The sequence below is a fragment of the Eschrichtius robustus genome, chromosome 20 (assembly GCF_028021215.1).
Source record: "Eschrichtius robustus isolate mEscRob2 chromosome 20, mEscRob2.pri, whole genome shotgun sequence".
NCBI lineage: Eukaryota > Metazoa > Chordata > Mammalia > Artiodactyla > Eschrichtiidae > Eschrichtius > Eschrichtius robustus.
In genome coordinates, this window is record NC_090843.1 from 26,479,436 (window position 1) to 26,506,499 (window position 27,064).

General features: G+C 46.5%; 1 protein-coding gene across 5 annotated transcripts; it reads right to left on the reverse strand.

Annotated features, from left to right (window-relative positions):
* Positions 1–227: 227 nt before the first annotated feature.
* SNX11 (sorting nexin 11) lies at positions 228–27,064 on the reverse strand. Of its 5 annotated transcripts, XM_068531085.1 has the most exons (11): positions 26,983–27,049; positions 24,990–25,166; positions 24,818–24,867; positions 23,800–23,854; positions 23,266–23,352; positions 22,870–22,970; positions 21,201–21,296; positions 20,756–20,968; positions 18,599–18,843; positions 14,233–14,307; positions 12,247–12,304 (listed from the first exon to the last, which is right to left on the reverse strand). In XM_068531085.1, exons 2-10 carry the CDS (start codon positions 25,068–25,070, stop codon positions 14,258–14,260), a joined length of 978 nt encoding a protein of 325 aa, XP_068387186.1. In that variant the 5' UTR covers positions 25,071–25,166; positions 26,983–27,049; the 3' UTR covers positions 12,247–12,304; positions 14,233–14,257. The 5 variants fall into 5 exon arrangements, with proteins under 5 accessions (XP_068387190.1, XP_068387188.1, XP_068387189.1 ...); XM_068531089.1 differs by lacking the exons at positions 12,247–12,304; positions 24,990–25,166 and adding an exon at positions 228–442; XM_068531087.1 differs by lacking the exons at positions 12,247–12,304; positions 24,818–24,867; positions 24,990–25,166 and adding an exon at positions 228–442 and having other exon boundaries at positions 26,983–27,064.

The following is a 27,064-nucleotide window of genomic DNA, read 5'->3' on the forward strand; positions in this document are numbered from 1 at the left end:
TTAAGACTCCTTCATCTGAGGGGTTCAAGGAGGTGGGGCAGGGTTGATGTTGAGGAAAACAGATGTTTGATCAAGCCCAGAAATATTTATGACGAGAACAAGCCACACATCATACTATTTTTGAGTGAAAGTCTTCTTAAAAGATTTTGTGGCAAGAAGCAAGCACTGATGTAAAGGGTTTGGTTTTTTTTTAAATAGCTTTTTATATTCTTATCCAAATCATCTTCACTTAACCATTCTGTATAATTAACATCTTAGCTCTACCACACACAGTGTATAGAATAGAGAGTTACGGAGTGGGGAGCCTGTATAATTCTGATTCCCCAACATTGTCACTTGTAGGTGTGCATCCCCACCTTGAAAGTAGAAACACTTCCGCATTGAGGATTTCAGGTCTCCTGGGACTGTCTTAGACATTTTTCCAGTCAGTCCTTCCAAACACCTGGGCAAAAAGAAGTCAAACTTTATTGAAAATGTTGATACCAGGAATTCAGTTCTCTCTGCCATCCCAAAACTAAAATCCAAGAATCCGCAACTTAATAAAAAGGCAGTAAATTAGCACCTCTAGACAAGAGCAGAGTTCATTCAGAGCTGGGGTCTGCCTGGCTGAGCCAGTACTCTCTCCATTTTAATAGTTTAATAAAAATTAGCATAATTAACGAACATCTGTATGATCCAGAGTGGTGCAATTTGGCACTTGGAAACGAGGGCTTAAACATGATTGCTGTGAGTTTAATGTTGTTTTAATTCTTTTTGGCACTGTGCAGTGAAATAAACGTTTGGTGGTGATAGTTCTCGGCCGGATCTCATTTGCATTTTTCTCCCTTTGATTATGAGCAATTGTGGACTCCCCAGCAATTCATCAAAGTAGAAATTATTTTAAAATACCTCGTGGTGTTCAGACTGGGCTGGAGCAATGCATGGTGGGGTGGTGATAGGAGAAGAAAAGGCTAGAAATTTCCCATTCATGCTTTAAACATCTCAGCCCCGTAGGCTTTTTCAGATACCCAGCCAAGGGATGAAATCTGGAAAAGACAGTCAGATCCCGAGACCTGTAGGTGCTTTGATTAAGCTCCTAGGCTACCACAGCAGGATGCATATGGTCTCTGAGACTGTGCCATCCTCCTCACACTTCTGCTTGCTCTTTTGTTTTGAAGGGCAGAGAGTTGATTGCACGCACCCCGGTTCCCACCGCTGTGGTGAGAATGCCACATCTGCGGTCGGCAGGGTCAGTGCTCCCCTCGAGCAAGAGCGCACTGACTGGGAGCCGGCCTTTGCAGGTGTCCTGCTGTGCCTCATCTGCTTCCCGTCTGCACCCTCTTCGAGTTGGCAGAGAGCACCTTCCCAAGGCTCCGTCCCTGCTCCTGGCCTTACGGCTAAAGGGGGATGCTGCCAAGCGTGCGTCAGAGTCGGAAGTCTTGAACGGTCCCTGGGGAGAGACTGCCCTAGCTGAGCCCCTCAGGTGACGAAGAGGACGGCACGTGGCAGTAGAAGACCACACCTCACACATGTGTAAGCAAGCGGACTTTAATCAAAAGACTGTCAGACAACATGGTGCCCACCCTCTGCCAGTGAGGTAGCAGAAGAGCTGAAGCTAGAGTTTTTAAGATAGAGTATGCGTTTCCCCCGCCCAGCAAGGCCCTGTCGACACGGCCATTGCAGCGACGTACTAATGCAAGGCAACCCTACCAGAAAACTTACTTAAGGCAGAAACTGCCCTAACTTCAGTGTTGGGAAATGGACAGTAACGTAACTCGTACCAAGAGGAGCTTTAAAATGCCCTGACGTGGGAATTCCCTAGCGGTCCAGTGGTTAGGACTTGGCACTTCCACTGCCAGCCCTGGGTTCAATCCCTGGTCAGGGAACTAAGATCCTGCAAGCCTTGTGGCGCGGCCAAAAAATAATAATAATAAAAGAATAAAATAAAATGTCCTGACAGGCATAGGCTGAGGAATTCTGGGTAATCTCCCACACAGCAGTGCAGACTGTAGGGGGAAGCTGGCCTCCCTCCTGGGGGAGGGGGGCAATGAGAAGGTGCTGTGGGGACAGTGGGGGAGGGGAGTGGACACATTCATTTATTTATGACAGATTTTTAAAAGGTAATTCCCTGTTCCTTTTAGGATAAGCTCAGTAGTCTCACTTCTTATGGCATCTGAGATGCTCTTCATGGTATTTAGGGAGCCATTTGGAGAAACTGTCTCCAAAGGCAATTGCTCTCTTCCTGCCACAACCAGTTCAATCACCAGGGAATATCTTGGAGTTGGTTGTAACTAAATCTGCTCAACTGAGAGTACAAATCCCCACTGTTCCCTTCATTTCTTCATAACCTCATTTAACAAAGTTTTTTGGGCCCCATTCTGTGCCAGGCACCATGCTGACTGCTAGGAATACAAGAGCAAACAAAACCAACAAGGTCCCAGCTCCCACAGAACTTTCCACCCAGTGACTGGCAGTGAGACAAAGGCCGGCAGATACAAGGCAGCGTGATGATTCATTTCCAGGGAAGCACAGGGCACAGCGCTGTGGACCACAGAGCTGGGGCCCTCACTTAGAGAGTGGCGAGGAGAAGCTTCTGGACAGGCCAGAGAGACTCAGGAATTGAAATCTGAAGGCTGCTTAGGAGTCAGCCCTATGGAAGGGAGGAGGGAAGTAGAGGCTAAACATGCAGAGGAAAGGCTCCATGGTGAGAGACCCTGAGGCCCATGGGAGTAGCAAAGACAAGTTCTGTTTTACTAAGGGTCCACTAGATTTAGGGGATAAATGGCAATGCTGGGCAGTGAGTGGAACTAGGTCATGCAGGGCTTTGCCCACCTTTTTAAGAAGTTGACAGTAGGCTCTCACTAAGGTTTCAAGCAGAGCCATGATATTATCAATGTGCCTTTTAGAAAGATTCTGGCTGCAGAATGAAAAACAGATTGGAGGAGAACAAGAATGGAGACACAGAAACCAATTTGGAGGTTGTTTCTGTAGTCCTCAGGAGAGGTGACAGTGACATGACTCTAGGCTACTGCCAATGGGAATGGAGAGAAGTGGATGGATTCCAGCAATATTTTGGATAGAGAAATTGACAGAACTCAAGGACTGACTGGAAGAGGAGGGTGAAATTGGGAATGACTCTTGGGTTTCTGGCTTGAGTAACTGAGTTACTCAAGCATAGCAGTACCACTCACTGAGACAGAGAACACAGGTGGTCAAGATACTTTGTGAATGGGAATGGATACAGAGGCAAGATGATGGTTAAATTTAGGACACAGTGAGTTTGAGAAGCTTGATGGACATGCACTTGGGTACTGGGATCCAACCCTTAGATCTGGGCTGGAGCTATGGTTGTGAGTCATTTACACAGGCATGCTGGCTAAACCACAGAGGTGTATAAGATTGCTCAAGGAAAGTGCATCAAGTCAGAAGAAGGCCAGGACAGAAACCCTGGAAAACCACGTTAAAAGGAGGAATAGAGGAAGATGAGGAGAATGAAAAGAAGCAACCAGAGAGGGAGGTAGGAGGGAAACCAGGAGAGTATAATTATAGAAATTAAAAGAAGAAAATGCCTCAGGAAGGGTCCATAGTGCCAGCAATGCTGAGAGATCAAGTAAATTAAGGATTGAAACGTGCTCATAGAATTTGAGCAATAAGGAGGTTATAGGAAGCGTAAGTGGAATGACGGAGGCTGAAGCCTGATTAGAGTGGCTCGAAGAGTGGGTAGAAAGCAAGAGGTTGGGGCAGTAAGTGAAATAAATTCTTTCAATAAATTTGACTGTTAATTGGCAGCATAGACTAGTCAAAATGGGAAGCAGACATGCATTAGGGACTAAATAATTATTTTCAAAGACGAAAGAAACTTGAACACACTTCAATGCTGACGTAAGGAGCCATTTACATTAGAGGCAGAGGTCAGACTTCTCAGAACCTGGTCTCTAAGAAAGCAGAAGGGTTACAAGTGCACATTAGGTAAGTTCCTGTTTGGGTGGCTGAAGGTTGACAGATCTGATGGCTTCTCTTTTCTCTCTGAAGGTGGAAAAGAGGTCAGCTGCTGAGAGGAAGGGGAGAGGCAGAGTTAGAGGAGGGGAGATACACTAACAAAAAAAACCAAAAAGATAACCAGTTGAACCAGAATTTTAGTGTGTCAGCAACCTAGTTTTCTTTTTTTTCCTAGAACTCAGCAGCCGGGTGGGCAAAAGGCAGACAGTTGGCTCCACGGTACCCAAATCCAGTTGAACTGGAATACATATATTTTCCATGTATTCCTAAATTTCACTTCCTTCAAAAGAAGGAAAACATGTTCTAGTGCTTTCAGGAATAGTCCTATAATGTTCAACATCTGCTGTGCTTTTGAGAAGCTCTTCTGTATTCAAGGAGCTCCGTTCTCAACCCTGTGAGCTCCACTCTCAAACCCTTCTTTTAAACCCTCTCTTTCCCTTTCTTGTTTGCCCCTCCCTGTGGCTCTTACGTCCTGCCTGTCATTATTGATGGACCTGTCAACCTCTGACCTCTTCCAGGGGAGGAATCTAATGTTTAGAGTACCTACTATGTATCAGGCACTTTGAATTGTTTTTATGTCTGCGGCGTCACTTATATTCCCCACAACAGAGGGGTGATATTATCCCTACTCTTACAGAAGAGGTAGTTAAAGCCAGGAGACCCTCCGATCACATGGCTACTAAATGACCAAGTGGGGACGAGATCCCAGTCTGACTCCGAAGCCCATTACTCTATGCTGTAAACTCCCAGGGAGCAAGCAGTGTTCTGATTCATCATCCATCTCATGGGAACTCAACACTTTACACATAGAAGGTGCTTGGTAAATATTATTGATTTGAACTATGACCTGACTCCCTGAATACTTTAGTGCTCTGGCATTTTAGGGTGTGCCCAACTTTCCCCAAAGGAGCCGTTCCACTCTGCTTGGTGAAAGACATGCTCTTTAGGTTCAGCAATGGCACCAAATGTGCTAAATTTACAATGCAGACAGAAAGATGGCAAAAGAAAAGCAGTTTTTCTTCCTTCCAGATAACTTTTAAATTTAGTAATCCCATCAGGGGTGTTAATGAGTTGTACTGACAGTGCCTACAAAGAAACCACCCAACAGAATCTCCCATGTGATCATTTAACAGATTAACAAAGATTAACAGAAGCATGACTAAATTCCAACTGAAACCATCCTCTTGTCATTTTTCAGGAATATAACATGTATGGCTGGTGGGTTGGAGAACTGAACAGCCTCATTGGGATTGTTCCAAAGGAGTATCTCACCACCGCCTTTGAAGTGGAAGAAAGATGAAGCCCAGGTATCAGAACTATTGCCAATGACTTTGTTGGCCATACCTTCGTTTCTTTGTGAAGAATGAGAGTTGCCAGTGAAGTAGCTTTTCTTCATTTCCAAAAGTGATGCTGGTAATTCACCATTGAAAGAAGATAAGGCTGTAATTGTTTTTCCTAAATTGGGGGACTGTGTCAGTCAGGATTAGGTTCAACTACATGTGACAGAAAACTCAAAATAACAGTGATTTAATTAACACAGAAATTTATTTTTCTCTTCTGTAAGAATCTGGAGGTAAGTAATCCAAGGTATCTAGGTCCCAGGTATTTTCTCTTTTTGCCCTACTGTGTGTGGTCAACATTCCCAAGGTTACCTCATGGCCCAAGATGGAGGCTCCAGTTCAAGCTATCATGTCTGTATCCTACCCAGCAGGAAAGATAAAATGACAGGAGAAGGGCACACCCTCTCCTTTTAAGGACATTTCACAGATGTTGCACACACCACTTCTGCTTACATCCCATTGGCCAGAACTTGGACATACAGAGACACCAAGCTGCAAAGAAAGCTTTCTTCTAGGTAGAATCTGTGTCCAGCTTAAAAGTGGAGTGGGGCAGGATAAGGCCGGGGGTGGGTGGGTGGGGGTGGAACTAATAAATTTAAAAGGGAGAATGAATATTGGAGAATTAGGAATTTGTGCCACAAGGATGGGTCTCAGTTTCTTTACGCACAGCTCTCAAATCCAGAGCACCATTTCCCCCAAATGCCCATGTATTGCAATATGACTGGCAAAGATTAGGAATCCAGTATGAGGATTCCTATGGAACATAATCAAATTAACTTTTAGGTAACAAAGAATATGGATTGCATTTTATCAGCAAGAACCACATCATACTTTAAAACAGGGAGTGAGTGTTTGCTTTGGGTGGGGTAACAATAGGATTAGAATTAGGATGGTGATGGAGGACACCAAGACTAGCATGATATCACTAGCTCCATCTTCTGGCCTGAAATGGAAGCAGCCTTTATTGATGGGGTGAAGGATGTTATGTGTGACAGTGATACAAACTGGCCTTGGAATCTTTCAGGCCAGGGCCCACTCTAGTGTGCAGCAGCAGTTGAGTGGTTCATTTAGGAAAATACATAAGGAGAGATCTTACTCTCTGATGCCCCTGTACAATCATGAAGCACCAGCTCGGGCCTCTCGCTCAAGGTTTGACCTTATGATTTTCCGAATGAGGACTCCATTTCCAGCCCATGAATGCAAAAGGCTTGGAATTTTTTTGTCAAATCTAAATAAATTCACCCTACTTCACTCTGTCATTTATTTCATGACAAACTTGTTTATCTCCTCATTCTCTTTGACCCAACAATTCCACATCTAGGAGTTTATCCTACAGTTACACTTGCACACATGCAAAGTGATATACACACAAGGTTGTTTGTAATAGCAAACCATTGGAAATGACCTAAATGTTCAATAGAGACCTCGCCAAGTAACTGTAGTAATTCAGGGAATTGAATACTATGCCACAGTAAAAAAAAAAAAAAAAAAAAAAAAGGAAGTGCTCTGCACACATGGAATACATTATGAGATATGTTGGTAAGTTTAAAAAAAAAAAAAGCAGTGAAGGGTAGGTCTAATTCGCTCCATTTGCGGAAAGAGGGAGTCTCCAATTGCTTATATACGTATGAGTTACTGCTGGAAGGAAAAAGATGATAACACTGGTTGCCTCCAACGACAGAGAAACAGCATGACTGTGACACAGAGTAGGAGGGAGGCACTTTTTTTCCTCTATGCCCTTTTATAGCTTCTATATTTCGAATCATAAAAGCAAATTTATGTATTTTTCCTCCTTTAGGACACATATCCTTCTCTCTATCCTGCCTTTACGAAGAAACTGATGATCAAGCGCTCCCGCTCCCTATCCCAGCCAGCCCACCAACATCATGGGCTCTCCCCTGTACAGAAGAGACCCAAGTCTCTGACACCCACCGTGTAGTAACTGTAAACCACCAATGAGACAAGTGAGAAGAGGCATCTTCAGCAGACCTGTTACTAAACCTGCCTCCTCATAGCTGAGCCCATCTCTAAACATCTCCACATACCCACTTCTGCCTTTTCCACAGGCTTGTCACAGAGAAGGTGAGAGAGAGAGAAACCTTTGGAGGAAGAAGTTGCTGGTTGCTTTGGCTGGTTTGAAAAGCACGAATAAACCTCAGATTTGGTTCCTTGCCCTGTGTGATGGTGTTGTGTTTCTTTTTGTACTGGTATCAAAATGCTGGCTCTGGGCATTCTTATCACCTCCAAACAAAGTGGGAAGGGAGGACTTCCCTGGCGGTCCATCGGTTAAGACTCCACGCTCCCAATGCAAGGGACGTGGGTTCAATCCCTTGGTCAGGAAACTAAGATCCCACATGCCTCGCAGCCAAAAGCAAACAAAAACAAACAAACAAACAAAAACCACAAAGTGGGAAGGGAGAGCCTGAAAGAAAACAAAAGCCCCGACAAAGAAGAGGGCTTGCAATTGTCTTTCAGGGCAGAACCATCTCTGGAACCCAGGCTTGCCCGGTTTCTGGTTGGCTTCTCAGACTTCCTTTCATTGCCTACTTGTTATTTTTTCTTTTGTGTTCACTCTGTCTGAAATGAGACAGGGCTAGAAGCGAGTCCTTGGAGTCAGCACATGGGAGAGTTCCCTTTTGGGCCTCAGTTAACAACCCCACTGTGTCCTGCAGGCTGAGGGAGTGCTGTGGGGAGGGCTTGTGTCCATACGACCCTGTTTCCTTTTCCTGTTGCCTGTGCCTAGCACTCGGGTTATCTGTGCCTTCAAGAGGCAGCAAAACATAATGGTTAAGAACATAAACTTTGGGACTTCCCTGGCGGTCGGTCCAGTGGTTGAGACTTCACCTTCCAATGCAGAGAGTGCGGGTTCCATCCCTGGTCAAGGAGCTGAGATCCCACATGCCTCGCAGCCGAAAAACCAAAAAACATAAAACAGAAGCAATATTGTAACAAATTCAATACAGATTTTGAAAATGGTCCACACCAAAAAAAAAAAAAATCTTTAAAAAAGAAAAAAAGAACATAAACTTTGAGGGAATTCGCTGGTGGTCCAGTGGTTAGGACTCAGGCTTTCACTGCTGGGGCGGGTTTAATCCCTGGTCGCCGGAACTAAGATTCCCCAAGCCGCGAGGCGCAGCCCAGAAAAAAAAAAAACATAAACTTTAGGACCAGACAACCTGGAAATAAGTCCCAGTTCCCTGTATACTACATATGTTCTCTAAGAGCAAGTTACTTGACCTTTTACGCCACAATTTCCTCACCTTAGAAGGGGTATACTTCATCTCACCAGGTCATTAGGAGATTAAAGGAGTTAACGTGTAATGTACCTGGAACACCACCTGGCACATAGTAACTGCTCAGTAAGATTTAGGTATTATTATTGCCTGACTTTCTACACAAGAAATTGTGAGAGATGGGCAACTGAGCAGCTATAGAAATTTTATCTTCGAAGCTGCCTATTCTATTCAGAGCTGTCCTGGCTTGGCAGTAGCCTTCCTCACCTCTTAACAACCATATCATAGCCCTGCAGTAAGACACCATTTCATGTCACCAAAGAGAGAAACTGGGAGCAAACAGGGATGTTGTCAGTGGATTCCAAGTTTCTCAAAAGATCCTATGCCATCTATTCATTTCCAGATTTTTCTGACCCAGGAGTAAAACAAAAGAAAGCTTTGTTATATGTGATGGATAAAGAAGTAACAAAAGGGGACAATTTAAGTCTGGGAGGGGGAAAAAAAGAGAGAAAAGGCACTACAGAACTGTCCATAACATCCCCTCCACTTTACACAGGGTGCCAAAGGAGAAGCAACCACTAGGTGGCAGCACATGAGCAGATGAACCAAAGGGAACCAATTGCCTTCCGTTTTAGGAAACTTTGCACCAATCCCAGCCTACAGGTAAAGACAATGGGCATTGTTAAAGTGGTTAATGGAAGGAGCAAACAGAAACCCCTCTGTGCCCAACTGCTCCCTCCCTAGAGAACCCTCAGGGACCCAAGTCTGGAAGGCTGGGTGGCTAACAGGAGAGAATACCACTGTGCCACCGCTCCATGACTAAGACACCAGAAAAGGGGAAACCAGAAGAGGAAGAGGGGGTATCTGGGGCCGGGTAAGAAGGGGAATGAAAAAGGAGCAAGGTCAGGTACTTCTCCACTCTGCACAGTTCAACACTCTCTCAGTGGCATGGCCATTGGCTTCCAGTATTTAAAACAAAACCCCCTTAGTGCAATAGTCCTTTCTATACCTCCAGACCTGAGGAAACCAACCACTTGCCAAACTGCAAAGGTCTTTTGGCACCTCAGTCTACTGCACCACACTCACATTCTAGCTGTAAAACTTAAGAGGAAAAAGTAGATTGGCCCTAAAAGATATAAACAAATGGACTAATTGGGAATCTGGTCCATAGCCATCTGGCTATTTCTGACCTTACAACATGCTGGAAAAGATAGTGCAAGTTCGAGACTATCTACAGACAAAGGGCATTCTCTGTTAGGGGCAAGTTCTAAAGGAGACCTCTGGGAAGTAGTGGATTCCTACAGTCTGCCTGAAGCTAAACCTCACCCAGCGGACCTGCTCAATTCCACAGCCACCATCTTAGCCAACAGCCTCAGAAAGCAACTGGCTAATCAGATTACTGCTTCTCTGTTTGACTCCACTAACCAAATCCCCACCTTACTGCCTGTGACTAACTGGATAACTGGGGCATTAGACCACTTAACTAACCACATTATATGTAGGATGGCTTCTTAACAGCCACTAATTGCTCTAGCACATGAAAACTGGAGAGGGTTAAGAGGTGGGAGGCCCTTTTCCTTCCTTGATATTATGTAAAGGAGAGAAAATAAGAAAGCTAAAATCCTATGTTTAAGAAGCAAATGCATATGTGCCCTTCACAGATAAATAGTAATTTACACAGAACTTACTGACTTCCACTGGATAACCTGACCTAAGGTGGGTACAGTTTGGCCTGCCTCATCCAAGCTGATAATCTGAGAATACTAAATGCTCTGAAAGCACTCTTTCAGCTACATTTCATTAAAAATACATTTTTCCAGTGTGTTTCCTCTGTCATCCATACAGCAAAATAGCATAGACATTGTTTTACAATTACCTCGGTATTAAATTTTCCCACACAATGGTCTGTTATGTCTCTTAGAAATCTGTATTTAATTCAAAACCAATGACATCTTTTGCCTCTGGTGAATAAAAATGGGAAAGAGAAGAGAATTCCTATTAAGTCTCATTCCCTAAACCCAGACATTTTGACTCTATTTAAAGAGGGGCCAACTAAATGTCCTCCCTCCTGTTAGATACTTTATCTAAACATAATATGTAAGCGATAGCCTAGATTTCAAGTTATCCTTAACTTTTTTAGCACTTTAGCTTGCTCAGTTGCACCACCTTATTTGTAATCAGTTAGTCTTTGCAAGTGGCAAAACTGAGGCTCTGAAAGTTGGTGACTTGAACAAAAATCACACAAAATCTGCTGTTGAAGAGGAAATGAAATGAGGGACTCCTGAAAATCTCAGGCTGCTGCTCTGCTTATTGAATTGCTTGAGTTCTGTTGCAGTGAGACACCTCCAGTGACACATCTCCAAAATCCACATTTCACACCAGTCACTTACATCACAATAAAGCAGTGGTGTCATAAAGCATGTGTCTGTGTTGGGGGTGGGCTGGGGAGCGGGGGGCAGTCCTGCCTTCATAAATCAGTCTGAGTAAGAGGGAGTTGAAGAGAAGCAAGAAAGGAAAAAAAGAATCCAACGTATGTTTGTATGTTCCTCCTTCTTCTTTTTTTTTTTTTCTTTTGTTCCTTCTCATCTTGAGAACAAAACTCTTGAATGTCAGGGACAGAGGTGCTTTAACCTTTGACCAAAGGGAAGCTCTCCCTGCAGGTCTCTCCACCAGGAGCGACTCTGGAAAGATAAATCTTGAGTGGCACTGATTTGCTAATTCCCAGAGCACCAGCAAAATCTGTGGAGCTGACTTTAGAAAAAGCAGCCGTCTACATAGAGGATTATCCCTGTTACACAGCCCAGTGACTCAAACTAATTTTCTAGTTTGTGGATTACCACAGTCCCTTGCTTCCCCCTCCCTCCTGCCCAGCTATTTCATTTCCCATTAGAATTTACACAGATCGGGTAGGGAGCCTGAAACGTAAAACTAAAGAGATTTTTCTTCTTCAAGGGATTTGAATTATTCTCCCTATCTTCCTATCAAACACTGTTCAGAAAACATGTTTTTCGTTTTTTTTTTCTTTTTCTTTTCAGTTAGTATGAATTGATGACCACCCTTTTGCAACTCTTGAGATTCAATTAGTGATATATTTTAAGATGCAGCCTATTTTGCACCAATATCTTTTCTAAATATGATGCCCCCGCCCCGCAAAAAACTATAGTATTAGAGGAAACTAAAATACAATTAATAGGCAACTATGTAGTTTATTTTCCAAATGGAGACACTTTTGAGAATGAAAGGGGGCATTATTAATAAGGATGCCATGGCCGTAGGTGTAAACCAGGATGAGTGGTCACCCTGAAAACAAGGCAAAATGGGCTGCCTAGTCACCAGAAGAGTGGGCAGTAGATAGAGACAGCCTGGTTCTCCTGGCTGATGCTTGGCAACATCCCTCCTAATGAAGTCCTCTCCCCTGCAGGCCTGGCTTCTAGGCAAACCCTGCCAACTAGGCTTTCTTTTCCTGATGCCCAGGCTGTTCCAAGAGACCTGGTGTCTCTGGCATCAAGCTGCTCGGGCGCTGGCTGGTCATCAGCAGCTGTGTGTGTTCAGTTCCCTCATGGGGCCCATCACCACCCGCCACCTGGCAGAGTGCCACTGAGGGAAGCATTTCTGTGGCACTGGGCAATAGTATGCCACTTCCCTGCCTCCTGCTACGGGAGTTAGCTCCAAGAGTCTTCTAGTGCTGGTCCTCAAAGAAGGCATCTGGGTCCACTGTAGACACTCTTAGCCTGATGGTGAGCAGCTGGGCACCTTTTATGCCCCACATGCGATCATGGAACAGAAAACAGAATACAAAACCTCCCTTTTAACCACGGTCAGGCACTGGCATTGCTCTGCCCTGAATCACCAAGGTGGTGGCACATGCACACCACCTACATACACTGGATGCCTCCCACGGTGGGCACCCTGCTAAGCCTGTCATTAATATATTCCACCTCCAGGAAAGCACCTGCCATCTGGAGATTTGCGACCAAAGCAGTGCATTGGAGGTTTGGCGGGAAGGGGGGATTTAGAGCTTATTGCCTCATTCTATTAGTACAGGGCTTCTCAACCTGGCACTATTGACATTTGGGGCCAGGTAGTTTTATGTTCTTGGGGCACTGTAGGATGTTCAGCAGCATCTGGCCTCTACCCACTAGATGCCGGTACTACTCCCCTCAAACCCCCCACCCATTCTGACAACCAAAAATGTCTCTAGATATTGTCGAACGTGCCCTGGGAACAAAACCACCCCTGGTGAAGAACCATTGTCTCAGGGCATTTGGGTGTGCTTAGGGCCAAGTACAGAGAAACTGCCCTGCCTTCTAGAAGTCTGGGCTTTAGCTACTGGATTACAGTGACAGAGAGAGGCTTATGAAGTTGGGAAGACAGAGAGTATAAATGTCATGAATTCCTCAGGGTTTAAGAACCAGCAAGCCAGCCGCCATGCTCCACAGGGATCTGAGATTTGCTCGCCTGCGTTGCTGCAGATTTGCACTACAAGAATGATGTTTTCAAATGAATAAACCAGTGCTTGCCGATTTAGAGAGCTGCATCACAGCGAGTCCCTGTGGTAACTACCTTTCTCCTGTTTCTGTAGCAGACATCTAAAAGGGGAGCCCTGAAAGTCTCGATCAGGACTGAGCTTAACACGGTGTACTACTTCAGAGCAAGAAACCCAGGTTCATAGAAACAGTGTAGAAGCAGCTGCGGTGCAAGGGCCTGCGCTGGTTCCCTGCGCTTTGTGTGGGACTGGTGTGGTGCCAGCTGCAGATCGGGGCAGAAGTGGGGAGTCAGGACAGTCATCTCACGACTGTGATTTTCCTGGTCCTTCGTGTTAGTTTAGGGGAAAGTTCTCTCATACAAAATGACTCCCAGGAGCTCTGCCAAGAATCAAAAAAATAAAACAAAACACAACCAAAACCCACTGCCAAGAGAGGATGAGGAGTCCAGTGCCTTTGTTGTCTTTGCCTGCAGAGGCAAGACAGGAGGGCCTTCGCTGGCCCTGCTGCCAGCCAGAGCCTATCCATGCTGCCTCCCATGGGCCCTGAATCTGAGGCACCTGGAAGGGTTATTAGCAGGATTGGAACTCATCCCTCTGCTGGGACTAGATCATAATTACAGTAATTTTCTAACAGAGCTCGGCAGCAGGACTGTTTAATCAGCATCTGACTCCCTTGTGCCCCCAGCCCTCATCACTCAAGGAGAGGAGTGGGATGGCTCTTAAAGAGACAGTGCCGGCCTTTCAGCACTGCTAACAGATGTGCCCTAATTGGTAGAATATATCTAAGTCTCGTAGCTTATAGCAGGCAGGTTGCATTGCCTCCAACGAACCACCACAGGCTCTCACTATTCTGGGCCTTCTGCTGGAGGGCTTCGGGTCAGGCTGCTGGTGGGCCTGGCTTCCCACACCAACAAGGCCACCAGGCGAAGGGACACACACAGAGCTAGAGCACTTACAAAGGATCTAACGAGCTAGCCCCTTTGAAAGGATGGTTTGAAGGAAAAAGTGCTTGACTGAAAACAGGAAGGAGGGACTTGACAGCCACAGATGATAAGAAATTTTGGCTGGTGGCTTCCCATAATCCAAAGATTACAGAAGCACCTCGTGTCACTGCCCTTCTGGAGAAAAACCCTTGAAGACTTTCAGGTAGTCCCTTCGTCCTCACACTGTAACTTCACCATCTCGCCCTACTTACCATTCATGCCTCTTTCACTGCTGTGTCAGTACCCTTGTTCTCCTCTTTTGCTTGTGGAAGTGGACCAGGTCTCCCCTGAATGGAAGGGAAGTAAATTATTGACTCTGCTCACTGAGTCAGGAGCACTCTGTCTCCTAAAAATGTAGCACCTTTTATCCTTTTGAACATAAATGGTCCGTGTTTATTTATCTTGAGATTTGAGGTTCCAGCTTTCCAGCTCCAAATCCAGCCATTACTAAGGTGGAACTGGTTTTCCCCAATAAGTTATTTCTCTAGAAGATGCTAGGACTGGCTCCTGCTGCCCTGCTGGTAAGCCAAACGCATATCTGGTCTTTGTAGCAGTGCCCAAAACAGTTCCTTAGAGAGAAGAGGTGGGGCAGGGAGCAGACGAGAGACAGGAGCGGGGGGAGGGGAGGTGGGTTTCCAAAGCAGATTGAGGAAACCGTCAGGAAAGAAGGTATACTGGTAAAGAGAACAGGAAGAGGGACACTCATCCACAGTTCAAAGAAAGGTTACCTTGAGCCAGGTGACGTTCTCCCTGCAGAGCTGAGTCCCTGCTGGCAGAGGACCGCCCAGGGAGGTGGCTTAGGATCACTGCCCAGGCGCAACTGAGGGTGTCAGGACCTCGCGCTGTGGTCGTTATCTGCTTGGCTTTAGCTGTGCCTCAGCTGGCTGCTTGCACATAAATCCGCAGAAGCCACTCCAGCCCCCGACTGAACGCTCCTGCGACCTCTGTGAGGCAGGCCAGGAGCTGGTCCGTTTCCATTACTACCTCCAACCTCACATCCTCCTGGCTTACTGCCCTCCCCACCCCTGGGGTGTTAAGAATATTCAGCAAGAGCTGAGGCACGTAAACAAATTCACAAACGTGGAGCTAACTTAATGTCCAATCAGACTGTTAAAGTCACGATCACCTCCTAAGCAAAGATACCAGACAGGCTACGAGGAGCCTGGGACTTGGTGTGGCTCTAAGGCCTTAGCAGTTAGAAAACCTTGGACTGTGGAGGAGCTCTGATTTCTGAGAACAACTCTGAAAAGCTCTGCAGGGGGATTTTTTTTTTTTTTTTCCTCCTTGAATAGTGGTGGGTTTATTCTAGCTTTTTTTTTTTTTTTAATTTTTTTTGCGGGGGAAGAAAACACCTTGTTTTACAGAGCTTGGAAAGTACCTCTTACATGAATATATTCTACCACCATCTAAAAACATGCTTTTTAAAAACCATGCTCAGCTCAGTTTCCTCAGCTAGAAAATGAGTGTCATACTTGCCCTGCCCTCCTCACTGGGCACTGTGGTCAAATAAAATGATGCATATGGGGCTTCCCTGGTGGCGCAGTGGTTAAGAATCCGCCTGCCAATGCAGGGGACATGGGTTTGAGCCCTGGTCCGGGAAGATCCCACATGCCACGGAGCAACTAAGCCGGTGTGCCACAACTACTGAGCCCGTGCTCTAGAGCCTGTGAGCCACAACTACTGAAGCCCGTGCTCCGTCACAAGAGAAGCCACCACGATGAGGAGGCTGCACACAGCAATGAAGACCCAACACAGCCAAAAATAAATAAATAAATAAATTTATTAAAAAAAAAAAAAGATGCATATGAAACTTATTACGTTCACACAAGAAAACCCATCTCCTGCTACACACACACACACACACACACACACTTCCACCAAACAAAAGGAAACCCATGAGATTGGAATCACTTATCCTGGGTAACAGGAGATGACTAGACTTGGACCACGGAACTAGCTGTCAGAAGAAAGGTGACTAGGGAATTCCCTGGCAGTCCAGTGGTTAGGACTCTGTGCTTCCACTGCAAGGGGCACAGGTTCAATCCCTGGTCAGAGAACTAAGATCCCACATGACGCACGGCACAGCCAAAAAAAAAAAATTAAGTGACTGTAAGTCAGGCACAGAACCTACTTCAAACCCAAATTCTAACCAAAAATACTTCCATTCTACAAAACAGCTCAGTAGGCCACTCCCCCCAGTAGTTCCCTATCTTCCCTACAGAGGTCATCAGCCATGGTGGCAGCCCTTAGTACACACAGGGACAGAGCAAAATGAGAGAGAGGCAGATGGCACTGCCTAGATGAAGAGGAAAATCCATCTTTGCTGTTTTTCTGGTAATTCCAGGCCCATGTTACTAGAAAAACTCTTCCCCTCTCAGGACACCTCTTTCCATGGTCTACACTCAACTCTGCACAAGACAGTGCAGGGATGGTGCCTGGCCTTAGATTAACTGAGGTGCTGTTGTATGCACTGCTGATAATGGATCATTAAAAAAGCCAAGAGTCAGAAAAATGGCATCCGTGTCTTTGAGCAGCTCCTGCTGTCCCAGCAGCCTACCCTGCTGGCAGAATTAGCTGCTGAGCACCAACTCCAGGAAGAAAAGGAGTGAACAGAAGAAGGCCAACCCAGCTTGCTGTTTTTTGGCTGAGTAGGGAATTGACACAGACCACCTCCGGCTCCTGTCTGGAAGTTTTGAAATCAGAGAGCTTCAAGCACAGCTGGGTTCACAGCTGCACCATTTGGAGCATTGGACTCATTAATATTCATGAGTCATCCCCACCAATCGGAAGAGTGGATGCCATTAGCTTAGCATCTGTCGGGTTTCTGTGAGGTTTGTGTATGGAGTTTTTTTCCCCTTTTAAATGAAGTTCTTTTGACATTTTGGATTTGCCTCTGTAGGTTTTCTATCCTCGCCTTGCTCTGCTGCATCATATAAAGGAGAGACCCAGGGCGGGCAGGAAAGAGAAATGAGTCCCAGCAAGGGCTCCGCATCTGCCTGTTGACAAACTTTATTTCTCTTTCAGCACCTGGCACCTCAGACAGGCCGCGAGGATGGTAGCAGCATCAGGTAAATTATACCTAACAAGGTTCGTGCCCATAACTGTGAGAGGAGCTGGATCCTGACTCTTTGGAAGGCAATTCTTCCTCCAGTGGTGAACTTGAGCTGCACACACAATGCAGGAGAGCTGCAGTGCACGGTTCTGAACCATTATTTCCACGCTGATAAATTCATGATTTATGAAAGTAACTACTGCCAGCCCTCACTCCCTCCTCCACTGCTACAGCTTGTTAGACACCAATTGCAACAACAGTCTTAAATCCTTGAATTTTATTTCAGGCCAAAACCCCTCAACTCTGAACTAAATGCCATGACAGTCCCACAGCATAGGCTGGTAGTAAAAGAGCCCAGAGACAGGGTGCGATGGCCAGAGGAGGGAGGAGTGGGCGAGAAGGGGAAGAACCACACACACAAACCCAAGGGCAGAGCAGGGCAGAATGCCAGCGGCACTCATCTCATACCAGCTCTGGCTCTCAGAGGAGAGAATTATGGCAGCAGGAGGGCAGAATGCCTCATTGTCTGAAGGAAGGCGTGTTGTTCCTCATCTCCATCCCCAGAGCCCTCTCTCCAGGCAGAAACAAAGCCCCTGCACCCCACTGGATTGAACATACGGCAACACAGCAGAGGGACACGCGGTGGCTGAAGCCTGGGGGCAGGGAGCTGTTACTAAGGGAGAAGAAAAGGATTCAAAAAAGAAAGGAGCCCATGCTTACCCTGCAGAGAAGACAGACGCGTCTCCGCTTTATAACCAGAGAGACGGTGACAGCCCAGGGCATCCTTTCCAAAACAAAGCCCCTGAACCGGTCCCTTTCCTATGGCTGTGACCAAACCCTTCTCTTTCGTGGATGGCCATGAGCTATTTCATGGGTCTTGGCCCCATACAGCCAGGCCGAGGTCCTGGGATGCGCAGGAAACCCCAGTGACAGGAGTCACAGCACCGTTCCATTCAGTGGTATTAGTGGAGGAAAAGCAAGGAGGTGGGAGAATATTCACCCCCCTGTCCATGCAAGGAGGTAGGCAAGAGGCCAGCCTCCCAGAAACCAAGTGCTCCAGGGGCTGCAGCAAAATTAGAGCCAGTGGGAATACAATGACACAAGCATTTCTGTTGAACAATATTCGATATGGCAGCTTAAAATCTGCCACCTACAGGTCCCCAAAACCAGTCACCTGAGACAGTGCTCCTAGGCCCGTTTACAAACATCTAAAGAAATTCAGCTCCCAGGAGAGTAAATATGGGGTTTGGTTCGGAACCAACAACCCGTAGGCCTTGTGCTCAACTTACAAACATCCGCACAGTGTCTATTTCTATGGAAAAAGCTTTACGAGTTGTCACCGACCTCCACGCAACCAACGCGAGCAGAGGCCATGGTAAGACACGAAGCAGCCCAGCCTCCCCACCACCGGCCTGGGCCCAGCCCCACCCGAGCAAGTCTCCCGGCCCACATCTCCTTCACCCGCCTCAGAGCAGAACCCAGAGCTCCAAGCAGAGCTCACTTTTCCAAAACTGTTTCCAACTGACCAGGATCCAAACGCACTGCACGGTCCCCTCCCATGGCCCTCCTCACAGGCTGAGGAGCAGAGATTCCCTCATCAGGTCTTGCAAAACCACAGCATGACGGAAAGGAAGGAGGTGGGAGAGGGGGGCTCTCCAAGGAAGGAGCCTCAGAGTCAACAACAGGAGCCCACACCTCGAAATTGTCCTTTTCTTCCCCGGGAGGCGGTGAGAGAGAGCTCCTCCTGCCCGATCTTGGGAGAAAGCAGCAACTGGAAAAGAGTGGGAAAGGGAAACAAAGGGCATGAACAGGTAAACAAAAATGAATGGACAACAACAGGAGGTCTATCCATACAAAGAAATATTATTCGGCCGTAGAAAGGAATTAAGTGCTGATACACACTACAACACGGACACACCGTGAAAATGTACTACATGAAAGACGTCAGTCACAAAAGACCACTTACTGTATGACTGACTCCGTTTCTGTGAAATGTCCAGAATATGCAAATCCATAGACACGTAAAGTAGACAGTGGTTGCCAAGGGCTGGGGGTTGGGGAAAATGGGGAGTCACAGCTAATGGGCACAAGGTTTCTTTGGGGGTGATGAAAACATTCTAGAATTGACTGTGGTGATAGGTGGCTGCACAACTTCGTGAATAAACTAAAACTACTGAATTGTACACTAAAAGGGTGAACTTTATGTATGTAAATATATCTCAATAAAGTTGTTATTTAAAGAAAATGGGGGGGGGGGACTTCCCTGGTGGTCCAGTGGTTAAGAATCCGCCTGCCAATGCAGGGGACACAGGTTCGAGCCCTGGTCCGGGAAGATCCCACAGCCCACGGAGCAACTAAGCCCGTGCACCACAACTACTGAGCCTGCGCTCTAGAGCCTGCGAGCCACAACTACTGAGCCCACATGCCACAACTACTGAAGCCCACACGCCTAGAGTCCATGCTCTGCAACAAGAGAAGCCACTGCAATGAGAAGCCCGCGCACTGCAACGAAGAGTAGTCCCCGCTCGCTGCAACTAGAGAAAGCCCGCGCACAGCAAGACCCAACGCAGCCAAAAACAAAAAATAAATTTAAAAAAAAAATTAATTTTAAAAAAAAAGAAAGAAAGAAAGAAAATGGGGGACTTCCCTGGTGGCGCAGGGGTTAAAAATCCGCCTGCCAATGCAGGGGACACGGATTCGAGACCTGGTCCGGGAAGATCCCACATGCCGTGGAGCAACCAAGCCCGTGTGCCACAACTACTGAGCCTGCACTCCACAGCCCGCACGCCACAACTACTGAAGCCTGTGCGCCTAAAGCCCATGCTCCACGATAAAAGAAGCCACCACAGTGAGAAGCCCGCGCACTGCAAAGAAGAGTAGCCCCTGCTCGCTGCAACTAGAGAAAGCCCACACAGTAATGAAGACCCAACACAGCCAAAAATAAATAAATAAAATAAATTAACTTAGGGCTTCCCTGGTGGCACAGTGGCTAAGAATCCACCTGCCAATGCAGGGGACATGGGATCGAGCCCTGGTCCAGGAAGATCCCACGTGCCACGGAGCAACGAAGCCCGTGTGCCACAACTACTGAGCCTGCGCTCTAGAGCCCACAAGCCACAACTACTGAGCCCGCATGCCACAACTACTGAAGTCCGCACACCTAGAGCCCATGCTCCGCAATAAGAGAAGCCACCGCAATGAGAAGCCAGCGCACCGCAATGAAGAGTAGCCCCCGCTCGCCGCAACTAGAGAAAGCCCGTGCACAGCAACAAAGACCCAACGCAGCCAAAAATAAATAAATTTAATAAATTAAAAAAAGAGAGAGATCTAACGCTATTTTAAAAATTAATTAATTAATTAAAAAAATAACGATGCACTTTATTTTAAAAAAAAAGTAAAAGAAAACGGGGGTTGGGGGAGAGGATAAAGAACAAAACAAATAAGAAAGCCTTCTCTTCTTTCTCCTCAGGTTCCAATAGGAGAGCACGCTCCCCAGGGACGAGTTAGTAAAGACACAAGACCTTTGTGCATGGAATGAAAGAACCATGCACAAGGAGGCCGAGGCCCTTCTGAAAGGCCACCGACGCTGTGACCTTACTGCTTTCTCTACCAATGGACACGTCACTGGCCCAGGTTACAATAATCCTAGCCACTGGTGTCTCAAAATAGAGCACTTCAGTTACCTCTTAGGCTGGTCTCCTTTAGCCAGGTGAGAGGAGCCCCGCCTCTCTTCCTGGGCCCAGCCACAGTTTGACATAGCATAGCGAAGAATGGCATCGGAAACGGACATGGGGCTTCGGCCCTGGACACAGGCTTCTATCTCAGGCACCGAGAGCTGGCTTTGCAGGAAGAGGTGTAACTGGCTGTCTGACAGGAGGACCACACTCTGCAGGACCCTGGGGCAAACACAGGTAGGGCAACACAGAGCATCACCCCGAGCAGTGGCTCTCCCCAGCCCATCCTCTGAAGGCCTTGTGGCTTGAGTGAGCACTGAAGGCACAAGGGTGCAAGAAAGGCATCTGACACAAATGTGCCTGTATGTTCACAGGGGCCATCCTGCCCGGCACACACACCTCACCCCCCAGCCCCTCCCCAGGAGGCAAGTGCTAGCCCGCCAAGTCCACTCACTTTTCGAGAAAGTGCTGCAGACCTTGTCGTCGCTTCTCAATGAATTCATCTGAGCTGCCAAAGAAGGTTGACTTCCCAGGAAGTTCAGGTACAGGCCTGTGGGATCACATAATGTAACACGCCCAAGATAAGTAACATCCAAGACAGTCATTCCAGTCCCCGATCAAGGAAATCCCCTAAAAAGAGGCGCAAATCAATACAAACAGCATTTAATAAGGTGGCAGGGGAAGGAGACTAACACCGACTGCATGCGTGTGTCAGGCACTGTAAATGTTTTAATTTAACCTTACTTCATTTAACACTCCCCAAAACCCCATGAGAAAGATATTAGTGTCCCCAATTTAGTGGTAAGGAAATAGAAACAGAGAAGTTAAGTAAATTTCCCAGTGTCACACAGCTAGTAAGTAAGCAGCAGAGTTGGTATTTGAACCAAGTCTATGACTTAAAAACTCCATGCTGCTGGATTACACTGTTTACAAAGCCCATTCCCACCATCACCTATTACTGAAAAAGGAAGAAACTTGGACACAGAGACATGGAGAATGATGGGTCCTTCTGTGTAAATTAAGACTACCTTCTCCAGCCCTGGAAGGTCACATGCTTGGAATTTTCTAAAAGTAGTCGAGTTGCAGCAAATCATCCACAAACTCTTCAAGCCTCCCTAGCCTCTCCTGTGAAGCATGGCACATGCTTTAAAAATGGCAGGCCAGGGCTTCCCTGGTGGTGCAGTGGTTGAGAATCTGCCTGCCAATGCAGGGCACACGGGTTCAAGCCCTGGTCTGGGAAGATCCCACATGCCGTGGAGCAACTAGGCCCGTGAGCCACAACTACTGAGCCTGCGCGTCTGGAGCCTGTGCTCAACAAGAGAGGCCGCGATAGTGAGAGGCCCACGCACCACGATAAAGAGTGGCCCCCGCTTGCCGCAACTAGAGAAAGCCCTTGCACAGAAACGAAGACCCAACACAGCAAAAAAAAAAAAATAATAAAATAAATAAATTAAAAATGGCAGGCCAGACTAGAGGATGCAGGGTCTGTTCAGAGGAAGTTCCAACTGGCTTATTAGGGCCTGACCCATGATAATGGCCTCATCAGTCCCACATGTTAACTGGCTATGTCATCAACAGGGTCACCAGAGCATTCAGTGACCACACTGTGGTGGAATCACTGTCCTAAACTGTCTCAAGTTTTAGGACTTATTTGAAGTACGCAGGTGAGGAGTGAACAATACTGCTCTCAGTCTGTTATAACTCTGGATAGAGGTCTCTACACAAAAAGGAAAAAAAAAAAAAAAATCACAATTTTTTATATATCAAATGGACGGGAACACCACCTGTCAAATTATTCCAGAGGCTAAAAAGCTTCTCATAACCAGTGCAGCACACTTAAAAAGCCAGCAGTACCTTTCTTTAGCCCTAGACTATTTAGCCCTATGCATGTTAAAAAAGAAAAATATTTTTCAGATTTATTTGGCTTTGTTAGGTCAAAATATTAGAAATAAGAAAGCTGTCTTACCTTTTTCACTGACTTGAAAACATAATTTAATAATACATTTCTCAATGTCCTTAGTACCTGGCAAGTTGCCAAGTTTTTTTCATTGTAAATTCCAATTGCCAAGTAAGCACCTAAAAAGCCAGCCTCAGACACAAGAAGAAAACAAGAGCAAACTCACACTAAACCAGCGTTTCTCTGTAGCTGCTTTCTCAGCCACACAAACTCTCGGTAGCGGCGACGCACACAGGATGTCTTAGCAGTAAAAGCCTTGCTGTTGGTCTACAGGAGGCAGCACATGAAAAGGCTTTAGTGGGAAACGCCCAAGTTCACATGAACTCCCCATCGTCACTCTCACTAAGGACCCAAGCCACCAGGCCACAGTCCTGATCGAGGGCTCCAAGCAGAGCAAGGTGCCACCAGGCAGCCTGAAAACAACTCTCAGGCAAACCCCAGGCTCTCTTTCCTCTCCTCCCTCCTTTACTTCTGTCAAAACATCCATAAACAGATTCTGCCTCAAGACTGGCCCTCAGCCCTGGAGGGTGTTGACCCCAGTATCAAAATTGGATGCACTTACGTGAAGGAATATCTTATAATCCACGTAAGAATTCCAGGAGCCCTCATTCTGCACGCGGGGGTCCTGAACACGCACGGTGATCACCTCCTGGAGGGAAGAAAGGCTCCTTTAGCTTCAGCTCAGCCACACAGTAAGGCGGCCTCGACACACAGGTTGCCAGATTTTTCCACTCAACACCAACTTTCATTCATTCATTTGTTCATTTATTCATTCAATTCGGCAAATATTTATTGACCACCCTGTATGTGGCAGGCACTGTGCTAAGGCACTGGGGTAGAACAAGAACAAGAGACAAAAATCCTTGCCCTTATGAAGCTTACATTCTAGTACATTCCAACGAATGGAAAAGTTAGTGAAAATGGAACTTCATTTCCCAGTAATGCCTTTACTACTGATTTCCCTATCCTGGCTTGACCTTGAGCTCATGAGAACCACCAAGGTATTACTCTCAGAAGAACACCACCAAGCAATATCTGAATCTCCCAAATCCCCTCAAACTTTTACCCACCTGTTCCCCGGGGACCACATGCTTACCTCCTGCTCTTGGTTCTCCAACATTCTACACCAAAAGCCCATTGGAAGAAAACATCTGATGAGGGACAGAAGACACAGGATCAATCACTGTTAGTATGCGTCTACTCTTATCTCTCTTGGCCAGGGCAAAACCCTGAAAATTTTTAATCGACGCCCCCCTGGGGAAATCCAGGCAACTTTTTTATTCTTGTGTAAAACTTAAGAGGAAGCAAAACAATTCCGCTACATAAGCTAGGTGCCAAGCTAAAAGCCCTGGGGGATTTGCCTCCCTTCTCAGACCATGGCGGGGACCCTGAACCAGGCCACATCTAGCCAAAACATGTTCAGGTCTACACACTGTCGCCTCAGGCAGCCAGAACAGGCAGGCTGAGTCATAAAACCTTTCTGCCTGAGAACTGCAGGCACAGCAGTGTCCATGGGCACACACAGCACGGCTCTCTAAGTGAGCCTAACATTGCCCCCTCCCAGCTGTTTAGAGACAACCAAAACCCCACAAACGCCTTTGCTCCTAAGTCTCTCTTTGTCTTGCTAAGCACAGTCACCGCCCCAGAGGCAGATCTCAGAGTTGGAGAGTTCCGGGGGCACCTGAGTGGGTTGCCCAGTTGTGACCTTCCCTTATCTAATCCCATCTCCAGAACCCAAGCCAATGGTTCTGATCATTTCCTCTCTCGACATGCAGTTTATACCACTGCCCAAGCACCCCACAGCTGCACAGGTCGACTCAGGATGTTTTCCGCTCCTTTGCAAAGATTCATTAAAGCCTAAGCCACTGATTTCCCCCAGTGTGGCAGTTTACATGTGCAGCGGCATCGCCCACTCCAACAAGGGGACCATGAAGGCTGCAGCACAGGATTACTCAAGTCCAAAGGGGCCCATGATGTCACCTTCTGTTAAAATACAGCACTGATCTTTTTACTCCTAGAACCACTCCAACAGCATCCACTCTGGCTGCCGCCTCCACCCCATTCTCCTCTCTTAAGAGTGGAACAATAAGGTTTAATATCCCTTTCCAATTTACCTTGAAATGAAAACTGAGTTCAGCCAATATGTACTGCCATTTGTTGGATCCTGGGAAAACAAGACTATCTCTGAGCTCTCCCTCTCCTCTCCCCATGCCCATTCACACACCCACTCATTTTTACAGTCCCACAATTAATTTTAAACACATTCTCTTATTAGTTCTGCCTTACCATTAGAAGAGTGTGTAATGAGTTTCCTTCTACTTTATGTTGTGCTAACACGGCTAACATTTCAAGAGAAGGGGAACTCATTTACACCATAAAATTAGCAGAGCACACAGCTTTTCCAGTCTTTTTCAGTACACCAGAAGGTCTCTTCACACACAGACACTGCACGCAGAGATGAAGCTGCATGATATAGGACAAAATTGGGCTACACAGTCGAGCAAACTGGAAATTTTGTGATTGCAATGCCATCTTCAACAGTATTCTTGCTGACATTCTGATTTTTCAGCTGATGCAGTCACCACTGCAAAGGGGTCCTGAACTGAAAGGCGGGAAATCCCAATTCCGTAACAACTGATGTATAACATCCTGGATGTAAGCAAATGGCTGTGATCAAAAAGAGCAGGCCAACTCACTGTGAACAATCAACCTCCTAAGATTTAAACAAAAATTTTTTTTCTCTTCTCTTTTCAGGCATTTGGTAAATTACCAGCACAGGAGCAGAGTCAAATACACTGAAGTGTCTTTCCACAAAAGTAACGATAGGAGAGATGATGACAAGGAAATCCACACACTCAGTAGAGCTCACACATCTCCAGTGCCTTGAAAGGTTTGCCAAATTCAGAACAATAATTTAGTAACTAAATGGTCATCATTCTCAGGCTCAAGAAAAGTTTGCCTAAGGCTCCGAAAGCAAGCTCCTCTCCTTTCCTTTGGGGCTTATACCACTTAGAAACAAATAGCTATAAACTGGCTTTAAAAAAAACCCTAGGACCTCCCAAGATGCTATATACTTAAAACTAAGTTTAAAGGGCACTAAAAAAGTTTCAATTGTAACTTTCCTTAAAAACAATGGAACAAACACAAAAACCTATACTTCAAGTAATAATTTCTAGCAACTACTATTCTCCATCAGCTTCCTCCCTGTAGATGCCACTCCTCAGGAGGAAATGAAGTTCATTTCTGCCCTTGGAGGGGAAGGAGGAAGTTCTTAATTTTAGCAGTATGATCTGGGAGATGCATCCATGTGTCATCCAACTAAGGATAGAGTCAGTGATCCTCTCAGCTACTTATGCAACTCACTCAGCGCTAGCTACATTTCCTGGGCCCTTTCAATCATATCTGAAGTTTCCTTTACTTTCTCCACCTGTACCAGCACCAGTATCTCCGGGTAAAATCCAGCTGTTTGCTGTTTACAAAGTAGATTCCTTGTAAAGCTTTCCTATGTCTCAACAATTCAAGGCAACAGTTCAAGGCTTTAGCTCCACCATTTTCACTCCCATTTAAACTACTTAAAGAGCCATCTTAAAAAAACAAATCAGGTGATAACTTTTATATTGAGCCACCGAGACTCCCATCCTTTCTTACTCATTCTTCAGCCCTGTGGTGCCAGATGGCAACTCAAAAAGCTCTCCTTCCGGAACACCTACAAGTGGTAGAAGCAGATCCCCTGTCTGACCAAGCTCTGCCTATTCTCAGCTATTTTTTGCTCCATTCTTTTGTTCATGTGTAACTTGCCAGTCTTTCCACTTGCAGGTTAAGTAACAAAGGCAACCACAATCTAGCACAAGAGCCTTCTGTGTCCCCGTAAAATACCTGCCATTACTCCTAGTCCTAGTGTTTGGGTAAATGTAGCCAAACTCTTTTACTCCGGCCACACACACACACACACACACACCCACCCCGTATTCCTAACGAACTAGGAGCAAAAAGGCCACGTGGTCCTTATTCTCCTTTGCCTACTAAGCTTGGGGAGTGGGAAGGAAAGATGCTTTATACTTTAAAAATAAATGGAAAAGCCGGGTTTCCTTCCTTGGATCCCAAGTAAGCACCCGCCTTCATCCCGGGAGGTGAGACTGCTCGTTCCCTAGGATGGCCAGCGAGGTCGCCAACCCAAGCGCCACTGCTGACTCTCAAGCCCGCAGCTTGGGCGTAGCGCCCACGCCCCCTCACCTGAGAGCAGCACCCACTCCCCGCGGCCCCGCCCACGCCCCCTCACCTGAGAGCAGCACCCACTCCCCACAGCGACACCGCCAGTGCCCCACCATACAGTAAGACTCTAGGCTTCTCCTTCCGGGTGA

Excerpts from the sequence above, each read along its gene's own strand:
- SNX11 (XM_068531085.1), bottom strand. The coding sequence starts at position 25,070 with ATGAGTTCCCCTTCTCTTGAAATGTTAGCCGTGTTAGCACAACATAAA. Across the intron at positions 18,844-20,755 it reads AAAGGAGACCAGCCTAAGAG|TTGCTGCTTTCTCCCAAGAT; the intron begins GTAACTGAAGTG and ends ACTCTTTTCCAG. Across the intron at positions 14,308-18,598 it reads TGCAGTGCGTTTGGATCCTG|GGGAGACCTGGTCCACTTCC; the intron begins GTCAGTTGGAAA and ends CCTTCCATTCAG.